This window comes from Phaenicophaeus curvirostris, chromosome 8, assembly GCF_032191515.1.
Source record: "Phaenicophaeus curvirostris isolate KB17595 chromosome 8, BPBGC_Pcur_1.0, whole genome shotgun sequence".
In the NCBI taxonomy this organism is placed as follows: domain Eukaryota; kingdom Metazoa; phylum Chordata; class Aves; order Cuculiformes; family Cuculidae; genus Phaenicophaeus; species Phaenicophaeus curvirostris.
In genome coordinates, this window is record NC_091399.1 from 27877652 (window position 1) to 27888909 (window position 11258).

At 59.3% G+C, this 11258-nt stretch overlaps 1 protein-coding gene across 1 annotated transcript; it reads left to right on the forward strand.

Annotated features, from left to right (window-relative positions):
* The first annotated feature begins 1683 nt into the window (after positions 1 to 1683).
* KLF17 (KLF transcription factor 17) lies at positions 1684 to 5209 on the forward strand. Its single transcript, XM_069862919.1, has 3 exons — positions 1684 to 1899; positions 2157 to 3099; positions 3829 to 5209. The coding sequence occupies exons 1-3, from the start codon at positions 1807 to 1809 to the stop codon at positions 4002 to 4004; spliced, it is 1212 nt and encodes a 403-aa protein (XP_069719020.1). The 5' UTR covers positions 1684 to 1806; the 3' UTR covers positions 4005 to 5209.
* Positions 5210 to 11258: the final 6049 nt, after the last annotated feature.

Consider the following 11258-nt stretch of genomic DNA (forward strand, 5'->3'; position numbering starts at 1 on the left):
CACGAGAAGCCTTTGGAAGGACAGCTCTGTCCCAGTGGCTCCGTGGGGTGAGCAGGGTCAGCAAGCCGATCCGTGCTTCCCATGGCAGAGCTCTCAGAAGTTCATTTGTGGTGCTGGTCCTCCAGCAGGACAGACAAACGTCCCACAGGGGCTGCGGGACGAGATGAGGCGACGCAGGCAAGGTGCCAGCCCCCCGGCAGGGTCTGCTGGGCAGTTATCTCTGCTCACACACGCACCCTGCACGCAGCCAGATGGGAGCTGGTGTGTTCTGGGCCGCTGATTGTCCCCCCAACAGCGCCAGCACGGGGGGTCGCGGCCTCACGGGCGCCGTTAGATGAAGTGAGTGGTGTGGGGACAACGGGGCTCAGCCATCCCAGATCTCTGGCTGGCGTGAGCTCCCACGGTGACAGCAGCTTTGCTTGTGACAAGCACGGCATGCCCCACGCTGAGCCCAGTGCCTGGCTCGCTCACTGGTGGGGTGTGTTCAGCTTTAACCTCACACCGGATCTCTCGGTGTGCGGAGTGGGGTACAGGGCTCCCATCCACGCACGCTGGGAAGAGACATTGTCATTGCCCCTGTTCCACTTGGGACAGCGAACTGGGCGACCCCGGTCTTTGTGGTCTGCAACCCCTCTGAGCTGCTCGCAGGATGGGGCACCAGGGTAACACTGCCCAACGCATTTCATAGGGACGGGCAGGAGTAACCCCATCTTCTGTGATCGCCACCAGCACCCTTCCACCTTTCTCTGACAGACAGGAGGGATCCCATCTTTCACAATCTCCTTCACGACCCTGGCTTTTGCAATCTCCACCAACACCCCTGCCCCTTTTTCTCCTGCCACGGGCACAGACAGGAGGGATCCTGGCTTTTACCACCTCTGACAGGCGGGAGGGACCCCGTCTTTTGTGATCTCCACTGACACCCTTGCCCCTTCTTCTCCAGTCGCAGGGACAGGCAGGAGTGACCCCATCTTCTGCGATCTCTGCCAGCACCCTTGCCCCTTTTTCTTCCACTGTGGGGAAGGGCAGGAAGGATCCCATGTTTTGTGATCTTTGACGGGCAGAAGGGACCCTATATTTTGCGATCTCAAATGGCACCCCTCTCCCTTCTTCTCCCTCCGTGGGGATGGATGGGAGGGACCCCTTTTTATTTTTGATCTCCGACGGGCAGGAGGAGCTCTATCTTTTGCGAACTCCATCAGCACCCCTGTCCCTTCTTTTCCCTCCATGGGGACAGGCAGGAGTGACCCCTTTTATTTTTTGATCTCCAACGGGTAGGAGGAACCCCATCTTTCGCGAACCCCACCGGCACCCCTATTCCTTCTTCTCCCTCCATGGGGACAGATAGGAGGGACCCCTTTTTTTTTGATCTCCAGTGGGCAGGAGGAACCCCATCTTTCGCGAACCCCACCGGCACCCCTGTTCCTTTTTCTCCCCCCGTGGGGCAGCCCAGGAGGGGACCAGGAGAGCCCCAGGAGGGGCCCGTGTGCGATCACGACGTGGGGTCCCCTACCCGTTCTCCCCCCCCACCCCCTCCACCCCCAAGCTCCGGGGCTGCCCCGCACGGGGAGGGGGCGTGGCTTAAGCGAGAGGGGCGTGGCTTAAGAGCGGAAAGAGCCAATCGGAGGCGCCGGCGGCGAATATCAATGAGGAACGAGCCAATCGGGGCGCAGCCACGCTGTTAACAGCTTTAGGGGCGCGGGGCGGCGCAGAGCAGCGCTGCTGCCGCGGGGAGCGGAGCGGTGCCGGGCTCCGCGCTCCCCGGCTCCGCGCTCCCCGAGCCGCCCCGGCCCCGCTTCTCCCGCCATGGCGGCGGCGGTGGACGACAGCACCTTGCCTTCCATCTCCACCTTCGCCAACCTGTTGCCTATGGAGGAGCGGGCCGGCGACATGCTCCACGTAAGCACCGGGTTGGGGGTGGGGGGATGCAAGCGAGCGGGGCACGGGGCAGACAGAGCATCGTGGGTTGGGGGCTCAATAGGGCTGGGGGGGGGCACCCCACCCTGCCCTCGAGCGGGTTTTGGGGGGAGCCGGACCCCTCGAACGGGTTTTGGGGGGAGCCGGACCCCTTGAATGGGCTTGGGGGGAGCCGTAGCCGCTGCGTGGCTTGGGGGGAGCCGTCCCCCCGCCGTTCCTGACGCCTCTCTTTCTCGCAGAGGATGCTGCAGCAGCAGGACGGCGGCGTCAAGCGGGAGGAGGACGACTTGGGCAAGTTCGTGGACTTGGACTTCATCCTGGCGCACACCAGCAGCGGCGGGCAGGGCCCCCCCGGCCCCAACTACCCCCTGCCCGAGACCCCCGAGAGCTGCGGCACCACCTACGACAGCGACGGCTCCTACCCGACGCCGGGCAAGTTCCCAGCGCCTTACCCCGAGGGCCAGGGCCACAGCTACGTGGCCGAGCTGCTCACCCCGGACCTGCCCGGCCCCTGCGACCTGCAGCGGAGGGAGTACACGGAGCTGCGGGTGCCCGGCGGCCCCCCGCACCATCACCCCCATCACCACCCGGCCCTGCCGCTGCCCCGCCCGCTGCCCCTGGACCCCGCGCAGCCTTTCGGGCCCCGCATCAAGAAGGAGCAGCCGGAGGAGCGCGCCTGCATGCTGGGGCTGCCCGCCGCCGACTACCTGGGGCAGGGCGAGCACAAGCCACGCGTGGCGCCGGGACCGGTGCCGGGGCCACCGCTGCCTTACCCGGCCTTCCCCCACGGCCGCCTGGGGCCCCCCGAGGAGCCGCTGCCCGGCACCGACCCGCACCTCCTGGCCGAGCTGCCTCCCCACTACGCGGTGGCTCCGCATCGCTACGCGCCCCACTTCGCCCCGCAGCCTCCCCCGCCGCAGTTTCATGGACACTTCAGTGTTTTCAGGGAGCCCCTGAAGGGGCCGGGGCCGGCGGGGCTGCCCGGGCTACTGGTCACGCCTCCCAACTCGCCGGTGCTGGAGTATTTCCCGGCCGGAGCCCCCCCCGAGGACTGCAAGCCCAAGCGCGGCCGCCGCTCGTGGGCGCGCAAGCGAACGGCCACGCACAACTGTGAATACCCGGGCTGTGGCAAGACCTACACCAAGAGCTCCCACCTCAAGGCTCACATGCGGACCCACACGGGTAAGGGGCGTGGGGGATGCTCGGAGGGGGGATCGGACCCGCACGATGCTTTGGGGAGGGGGCACCGAGGTGGTGGCGTCGGCAGCAACTCGCTCCAGGAGCGCGTGGAGGGTCCCCGAGGTGGGGGACCCCCCAGAAAAACCACCTATCCCGCAAGGAGGGGGTCCTGCTTGTGGGGTAGGGGGAGAGCGGGGCTGATCTGGGGGAGCTGTGCCCAGCCGGGCGGTGGGGAAGGGCTGGGGGGCAAGCGAGGAGCGTCTCCAGCTCGTACCCGGGTCAACGAAGTGGCACCTGGGGATCAAGGAGCGCCGTGAGACCGCTCCTGTGACACCCCCCCCTTTGCTGGCTTCGAGGTCCAGGTGTGCCTGTAAAGGCAGGACCTGGGGGCACAGGGAGGAGCCCCCTACCTGGGCTTGGGAGCGAACGGAGAGGGGAGATCCTCCGGGAGAGCTGGGATGGGGCATATGGTGCGGCTCTGCAGCGGGGGTGGGCAGGGGAGCACCCCCAGTTTGAAGCTGGTCATGAGCAAGAAGGCGGGGGACAGAAGCAAAGGTGTGTCAGGTAAAGGTGGGCAGGGACAAGTGCATCGCGGGGCTCCCTTCTCTCTCAAGGGTGGTGGGCAGGGGTTCCCCCTGAATAGGAGCGGGTGCTGGGCAGGGGGGCGCAGGGATGAAGGCACAGGGAGGATGGGGACCTCCAAGCCCACTGACCCCCCCCTCTCCTCTGCAGGCGAGAAGCCCTACCACTGCACCTGGGAAGGCTGTGGCTGGAAATTTGCCCGCTCCGATGAGCTGACCCGGCACTACCGCAAGCACACAGGTCACCGACCCTTCCAGTGCCACCTCTGCGAGCGGGCTTTCTCCCGCTCGGACCACCTGGCCCTCCACATGAAGCGGCACATGTGAGCGGCAGGCCACGGCCCGACTCGGTGTCCCCAGTGCCAGCTCACGGTGTAAATAGCGTCGGGCTGGGGATGGCACTGGGGAGCAGCCCAGCCTGGCCGCCCAGCCCTCTCCGCTTGTAGTTGATGGTAACTAGTTTTCTCCTCCTGCCCCTGCTGTGAGAGCTGGGCCCAGCCGAGTGGTGGGAAAGGGCTGCTTTGGGGTGTGGATAGGGGAGCAAAGCTGCAAGAAGTGTCTCCAGCCCTTGCCCAGGTGCCACCACTCAGCTCCCCGCACCCGGAGGGTCCCCCCTGAGCCAGGCAACTGGTGAGCAGGGGCAGCGGGGGATCTGTTCCCAGAGCTCCTAGCTTGTATTTGGCATCAGTTTTAAAAACCTTCCTCCCCAAATGATCTCGGCACCCCACTGTCTCCAAGGTCTGTGGTGGCTGACTCCGGCCACGTTTCTTCCAGAGACCTGCAGCCGCTGGGTCGTGGCGCTGGGAAATGGGTTGCTGGGCTTCTCGGTTGTGGCCATCGGAACAAGCCTCCTGACCCAAAAGCCCAGGCTGGATGGGGCAAAGGGTGGGACGTGACTGTGGTTCGTGGCTATAAAGGTTCGCAGGGGTTGGCAGCGCAGTGTCACCTCGCACAGGGAGTTGGAGAGGCTCCTGTCACCAGCTCGGGACCCCGCTGGGCAGTCCGGTCCTGGCCATTCCCACAGTTTTCCTCTTGGGAGCCTAAAATGGCTCGTGTCTGCTTTTATTTGTCTTATTCTTCCCCTCAGGATGACACCAGGTACTGCTGCAGCTGCCTTCCCCATGCTGCTTTTTTAAACTTAGTGTGTAAGGGACAGTGAGTCCAGCTATGAATGCCCAGGTCTCTGCTATACTTGAAACTTTTGTAGAGGGAAAAAAAAAAAAAAGAGGGAAAACTCAAAAGAAAATGAGTCTTTTTATGTGCAGCTTCTGCAAAGCAAGTTGTAAATTAAACAAAGCAGTAATATATAATGTTTCTGGTTTTTTAATATATTTTTTTCTTCCAGCTGGGAACACAGATGAGTCTCGGCTTTGGGAAGTGCACTGTTCCCGTCTGTGTATATTGTTAATTAACATTTCTCTGCTTGGGCACGTTAGGTCTCTCGCACTATGAAATGTTACTTTTCTTTATATGCAAACTGTTGAAATATTGTGATCTGCTGTATAATAAATAAACAAGACGTAAACATGAAAGAGCCAGGAGAGTTTACTTTAAAGCTTTCTTCTGAGAGGAGAGGGTGAGGCTGGACTTGCTTGTCAGTAAATATTTACATCGATGTTCATTTCTGCTTAAGTTGGCTGTGGAGGATCAATGGGGAACGCCCAAGCCTCGGCATCTGAGCAGCATCTCCTGTGCAACAGCTCTTGAGTCACCCCACTTCCCCGTGCCTCAGTTTCCCTAATCTGCAGATGGGGCAATTGCAGCACTCGGATGGCGTGACTGGTCCTGCGGTGAATCATTGCCAAGGGGAATGGTAGCCGAAACCATACTGGGAGCCTTGCTGCTCCAGTCTTTTTCCAGAGCGGTCCTGTCTCGCTGGCCCCTGCAGCAGGAGCTCTGTGGCACTGGCGTTGTCACAAGTGAGAGGTCAGTGGCAGCCACCCGGTCCTGCATGTGCCGTTGCTGGTGTCCTCCCAGGGGTGGCCCAGCAGCTTGGTGGGTTCAGGTGCTGAGGTTTCCCTGCGTTAATGGGTGGTGACTCAGCACGAGCGTGTTGGCAGGTCCCAAGCTCAGCAAGCAGGTCTGGCTCCCTCCCTCCCACGGCTGATTGCCCGTGATGCACACATCCCTCTGAAGGCTGGGGCTTGTCCAGACCTGACACGGTGTTAGCAGCGCAGAGAGCAGGCTGTACGGGCTGTGCGGTGCCCTGGCCCAGGGGATGGTGGCTTCCTCCTCCCGTGGTCACTGCCGCAACCCCAGGCAGCTGGCCAGGGCTGGGGGATGCCCGCGGGCTCCTCATCCCGCAAGCGGAAATGGGACGTAGCTGTGCTGTGAACATGGGCTGGGTAGGGCTGATCTTGCTCCTTCCCAGTTTCCTGCTTGCGGCTGCCGAGAGTCAAGCTGGAAAAAGAGGTGGGAATGGCAGAGCAGGACCGATGCCTGCCCCAGAGCTGGCTGGTGTTTTGGGGTCAGACTGAACGTCCCACAGCCAGCACATCGCCTTGGGGTCTGCCCTAAGCAGCTCTAACAGTGTGAGTGTCTCCAGGCAGGGTGGCAGCAGCTTGGGATGTCACGTCCTGCCTGGGGGCCTGGGCATGGGACTAGGGGACTGCGTCCACAGGTATGATGGATCCACCAGGCTCAGTCACTTGTCCTTTCTACAGCCGCCTCCGTCCTCTGCTTGCCCCACTTTCTGAGAGGTGTCTGCGGGGGCGAGAAGGTGCTGGGCCAGAAGTGGCTTGTGATGGACTACCAGGGGTGTCTTACTCCTGGTACCCAAGGGTGAGGGGGTGACACTGGTGGGGTGGCTGGAGCAAAAATGTTGTCTCTTCCCAAGAGACTCGTTCAAAACGTCACACGGAGGGAGAGGGAAAGGTGTGGGCTGTTTGAATTAGCGATGAGTCAGGCTGGCAAAGCCAGATGGGGAGAGAGTGCGTGCCTGCGTGTTTGTGTGTGTATAAGTAATCTCTGGCTTTGTGTTTTTATTATGATTATTATTTTTATTTCCAGGGGAACGATGAATTTCTCCAACCATCCCGTCCCACTGGAAAGGCTGGCTCTGCTGTCCTGTCCTCCCTAAGCATCCTGGGAGCCAGAGTGACGGTCCGTGGCTGTTTTGAGGTTCAGCTCTGAGATCAGAGCACAAACCAGTTCTTCCTCGCCTTTCATCATCGCTGTGCTGGGGTGGGAGCAAGGCCTGGATCTGCTGCTACTGCCTTACATGGAGACGAGAGCAGGGAAAGATGTTTCAGCTCCTTTTCTGAGCAGAGCTGCCCCAGGTTCGTTCCCCTAAGCCCCAGGCAAGTTGCTCCTTCAGGCACATGATGGGGCACGGCGGTCGCTGGGAACCTTGCCTGGGTGAGGAACGGCTGTAGTGGAAATGGCAATTATGGTTAATTTGTTGTTAATAAAATACACCCTCTTCCAATTGCCTGGGCACACTCTCCATTGGAGGAGACAGCCCAGTTCTGTGCCCAGCAAAACCTGCCCTGCAAAGTGATGAGAACAGCAACAAAACAGCCTTGGAGGTGCTGAGGAAGGCAGAGCTGGGTCACAATTCCTGCCTGCAATCAGTGCACGTGTGATCAGCTGGGAAGAGCTCAAAATGTGCCAGTCAACCAAGTGGGACCTTGCTTCGTAGGGGACATAGCACTAAAAATACGTCCCGTGCCAGAGGACAGGGGGATGCTCTGGAGAAGCCAGGCTAGTTCCTGAAGGGGTGATTTAGCCATGTACAACCTCTGAGTCTGTGGCTGGCCCAGACTAGGGTGAGTCTTGGTGACTGGGATCACACACTGGGACGGTGCCGAGGGAAAGTTGGCTAGCAGGGCTATGCCATGGTGCTCACGCCACCATGCCCACACTGGAGCCTCACAGATCCTACTCCAGGATGTATCTGCCAGCCTGGCCTTTCTTCACACCCTTTCCCAGTCACCTCCTGGCAAAAAGGCTCCCGGGAGCTGTAGTGGTAGCGATGCAGAGGTCCCTGAGTCCCCAGCAAACCTTAAAGCTCAGCCTTCTGGCTTCGAATCTCAGAATCAGAATCACCAGGTTGGAAAAGACCCATTGGATCATCAAGTCCAACCATCCCTATCAAATCTGGCTTGTAGACAAACCAGCACAACAGGGAGGCAAGCAGGGAAGGAGCAAGGCATGGAGAAACACCTTCCCGGAGAGGGATGAGTCACGGCCGCAGCGTGGTCAGGCACCCTGCAGTCACCTGCCAGCAAGAGTTTAATGGTTGAACGGAGGGCATAGGAGCACCTTGGGTAGGTTTCTGTCCTCTGGGGGTGACTCAGCTCCTGGGGATCCCCTGTGCTGCAGCCAGTAGGTCCCACAGAGCTGGCTGAGGGATGAGGGGCCATGGGGAGAAAGAGGGGTTGCAGGTCTGGGAGCACTCCTTGCCCAGGGCTCAACCCTAGGGTTGCTGTGGTCCATGGGGACAGCATGGAGCTGGGGAGACGATCCAGGTGCCAGAGATGGGACACAGCCTGGGTGCTCAGGATGATTTTAGGGTGCTTGGAGGAGCTGACAGACTTCTCGCCACAACACAAGGTGGGAGCTCAGGTACTGAAGGAAGTGGCATCCCTGCTGAAGGATGCTCTCAGAGCTGGTGTCCTCCATCCCAGCAAGGTGGTAGGAAGTGTGCCACCCTGCCATGGAAGGAAGGTCTAGCAGCCTTCCCCCATGTCCCTGCCACTTGGGTGGGTGGGCCAGGCGCCGTGATAACGGGGCTGTGGCTGTCACCGCACCCTTAGGAAACATTTGGCTTCAGGCACCTGAACCCACGGGAAAGCGATAACTCCCTGGCTCGCTCGCCCTGCCTGGACCCACACCTGGTCCTATCGTGCCTTAGTCACACACTGAGAGTTTTTCCACTGCCGGGCCCCAGATAACCTCCTCCCACCCCACTAGCCACAGTGTTTGCACTTGTCCTCCTCTGCTGGTGCCAGGCTGGGAAATACACACACCTTGAGCCCTGGGCTGGAGACAATCACACCTCTGGCCTGGAACCACCTGCATGGCAGCTGGGGCACAGGTAAAGGGCATGAGGAGATTCCTTCCTCCCTGGGAAGGAGCCAATGTCCTCCTGCCAAGGCGGAAAGTGGGAGAACATCCCTCCCCAGCTTCTGGACGTCAGTGAGGTTGCCCAGGCTTGGTGCCGTCTGCCTCCAGGATAGCAGGAGGTGGGTGATGGGGTCGCAGCAACAGGGCAGTGCTGCTGGTTTTCCTGTCCCTTGCCAAATCCCTGAGGTACAGGAGCGCTGGGCTCCTTGCCACTACTAGTTTTCCCTGACCCACTGCACCTCCTGGGCTCTCGCTGTGTCCTGGAAAGGCAGGGCCCCGGTGCCCCAGGGAGGTGACAGAACTGGACACGTGTCCCCGTGTAGGACTCTCAAGGATGGATAAGGCGTGTGTGGGCTGATGCAGGTCTCCAACTGAGCCCCTTCACTTCTTTGCAGGCTGTGCAAGCTCTGGAATGGAGCAGCTGCTGCCCAGAAACATCACCTCTGGTTCCTTTGAAGGCAGTGCTAATTGCTGCACTGTTGATTAGGTCAGCAGAAGCACCCAGCTAATGGGTTTTACTTGCAGGTCCATACAATTCCATACAATTCTGGGTGGGACATAGTCCGGCAGTGACTCCCACGCTCAGAGGTGTTGGGGAGGCGGTCACCCCAGCTGCCCACAACCTCCACCCTTGATGAGGTTAAAATGCTGCTGCCCCAGGGAGAGGAGCTCACAACGTGATGTGGGTTTTGTTGAAGAGGACTGAGTTGGTCACCCTGCACTGGGGCAGAGCTTCGGCTGAATCCTGCTGGGATAGGACTGAAAGTAGGGAATATAATCAAAACTCAAAGACACTGAACAGCCACCTGCCTCTGGATTTTGTTTTGGAATTGGTGGTGTTTTCTTTAACTGCTCCTTAACAACTTGAACAGGCAAACAACTTGCTAGAGACGGGCAAAAAGGGAGGTATTATTCCTCTGGTCTTACAAAGCTCTCCCTGGAGCAGCAGCGCCAGGCTTGCCAGGCAGACAGGCAGAGCAGGGGTAAGAGTGTGAAGGCAGCACTGGGAAAGCCCTGTCTCCCTCTGTAGATCCTCCACTTGTGGAGTATGGACCTCACCTCCAGGCCAGCGGTGGCAAGGGAGCACAGAGAGGTGCTCCAAATGATTGAGTGGCAGCACACACCGATGGGTGGAGGGTTTGGGAGGGATGCTCAGAGGGACTGGTGAGCAAGAGGCTGGAGAGCAGCCCTGAGGAAAGGGATCTGGGAATTCTGGTCAATGACAAGTTGAACATCAGCCAGCAGTATGCCCTGGAAGCCAAGGGGGCCAAGCGTGTCCTGGGGCACATTTAGCACAACACTGACAGCTGATCGAGGGAGGTGATTGTCCCACTTGAGTCCTGTGTGTAGTTTTGGGCACCAAAGTATGATAAGGATATTGAGCTACCTCAGAGTGTCCAGAGGAGACCACAAAGATGGTAAAGGGTTTAGAGGGGAAGCTGTATATGAGCAGTGGCTAAAGACACTTGGGCTGTTCAGCCCGGAGAAGGGGAGACTTCATAGCAGTCAACAGCTTCCTCGCAAGGGGAGGAGAGGAAGAGCAGACTGTGAGCAATTTTCTCTGGTAACCAATGATGGGACCTAAGGTAATGGTGGGAAGATACCCCCAGGAGGTTTAGGGTTGGATATTAGGAAAAGGCTCTCCATTCAGAGTACGGTGGAGCACTGCACAAGCTTCCCAGGGAAGCAGTCATGTGGCCAAGCCTGACAATATTCAAGAAGCATTTGGACAACGCCCTCAGACACATGGTGTGAATTTTGGGATTGTCCTGTGCAGGGACAGGAGTTAGACTCAATGATCCTTGTGGGGCTCTTCCAACAAGGAACTCCCTATAATCATACGTGGCAGAGCTGAGAGCAAATGGGCAGGACAGGAGAAATCCTGGGATTGGCTCTGTCCTTGTGGGAAGAAGGGCCAAGATGCTAAAAGCCTTCCCTGGCAGTGTGTGTGTGTGGGAGGATGGGGGAAGGCAGAAAAGGGGTTAAATGAATCCTGAGGACAACAGGTGTCACTCAGGGGTGCCACCAGTTCCTCTTGGGGCACACTGCTGCTGGCTGGGCCCTGGTGCAGAGGTGACGTGCCGGCACCCATGGGAAGGGATAGCCAGCAGGATGGGAACAGGGGTAACTCCAGCACAGCTTGGCTGGTGTTGAGAGGCTGTGTTGAGCCCAACCCTGGCAAAACGGGGCTCAGCTCATCTTGGGGCTGCTTCACAGAAGAGGTCCTCTCAGGGACAGCCCCTATCCGAGGTGGCTGGCAGATCCTTGTGGATTTCTGTGCTCCCTGCCAAAACCTTCTGCTTTGGACAAACCTTTGCCAGGGAGCTTTGCTCCTGCCTCAAAGCACTTGGGAAGGTGATTTCTTGAAGTCCTCCTGGTCCTGCAGTGCTGTTTCCTCCCCCTTCTTCACAGGGAAGAGGAAACAGGACAGTACCATTAATAGAACTTTCACTCTTGGTTGCCCTCAGGTAAACCCCGCACCTCTGAAGAGCTTCAGGAGGGTTTTCTTGCCAA

Excerpts from the sequence above, each read along its gene's own strand:
- KLF17 (XM_069862919.1), top strand. The coding sequence starts at position 1,807 with ATGGCGGCGGCGGTGGACGACAGCACCTTGCCTTCCATCTCCACCTTC. Across the intron at positions 1,900-2,156 it reads GGGCCGGCGACATGCTCCAC|AGGATGCTGCAGCAGCAGGA; the intron begins GTAAGCACCGGG and ends TCTTTCTCGCAG. Across the intron at positions 3,100-3,828 it reads TCACATGCGGACCCACACGG|GCGAGAAGCCCTACCACTGC; the intron begins GTAAGGGGCGTG and ends TCTCCTCTGCAG.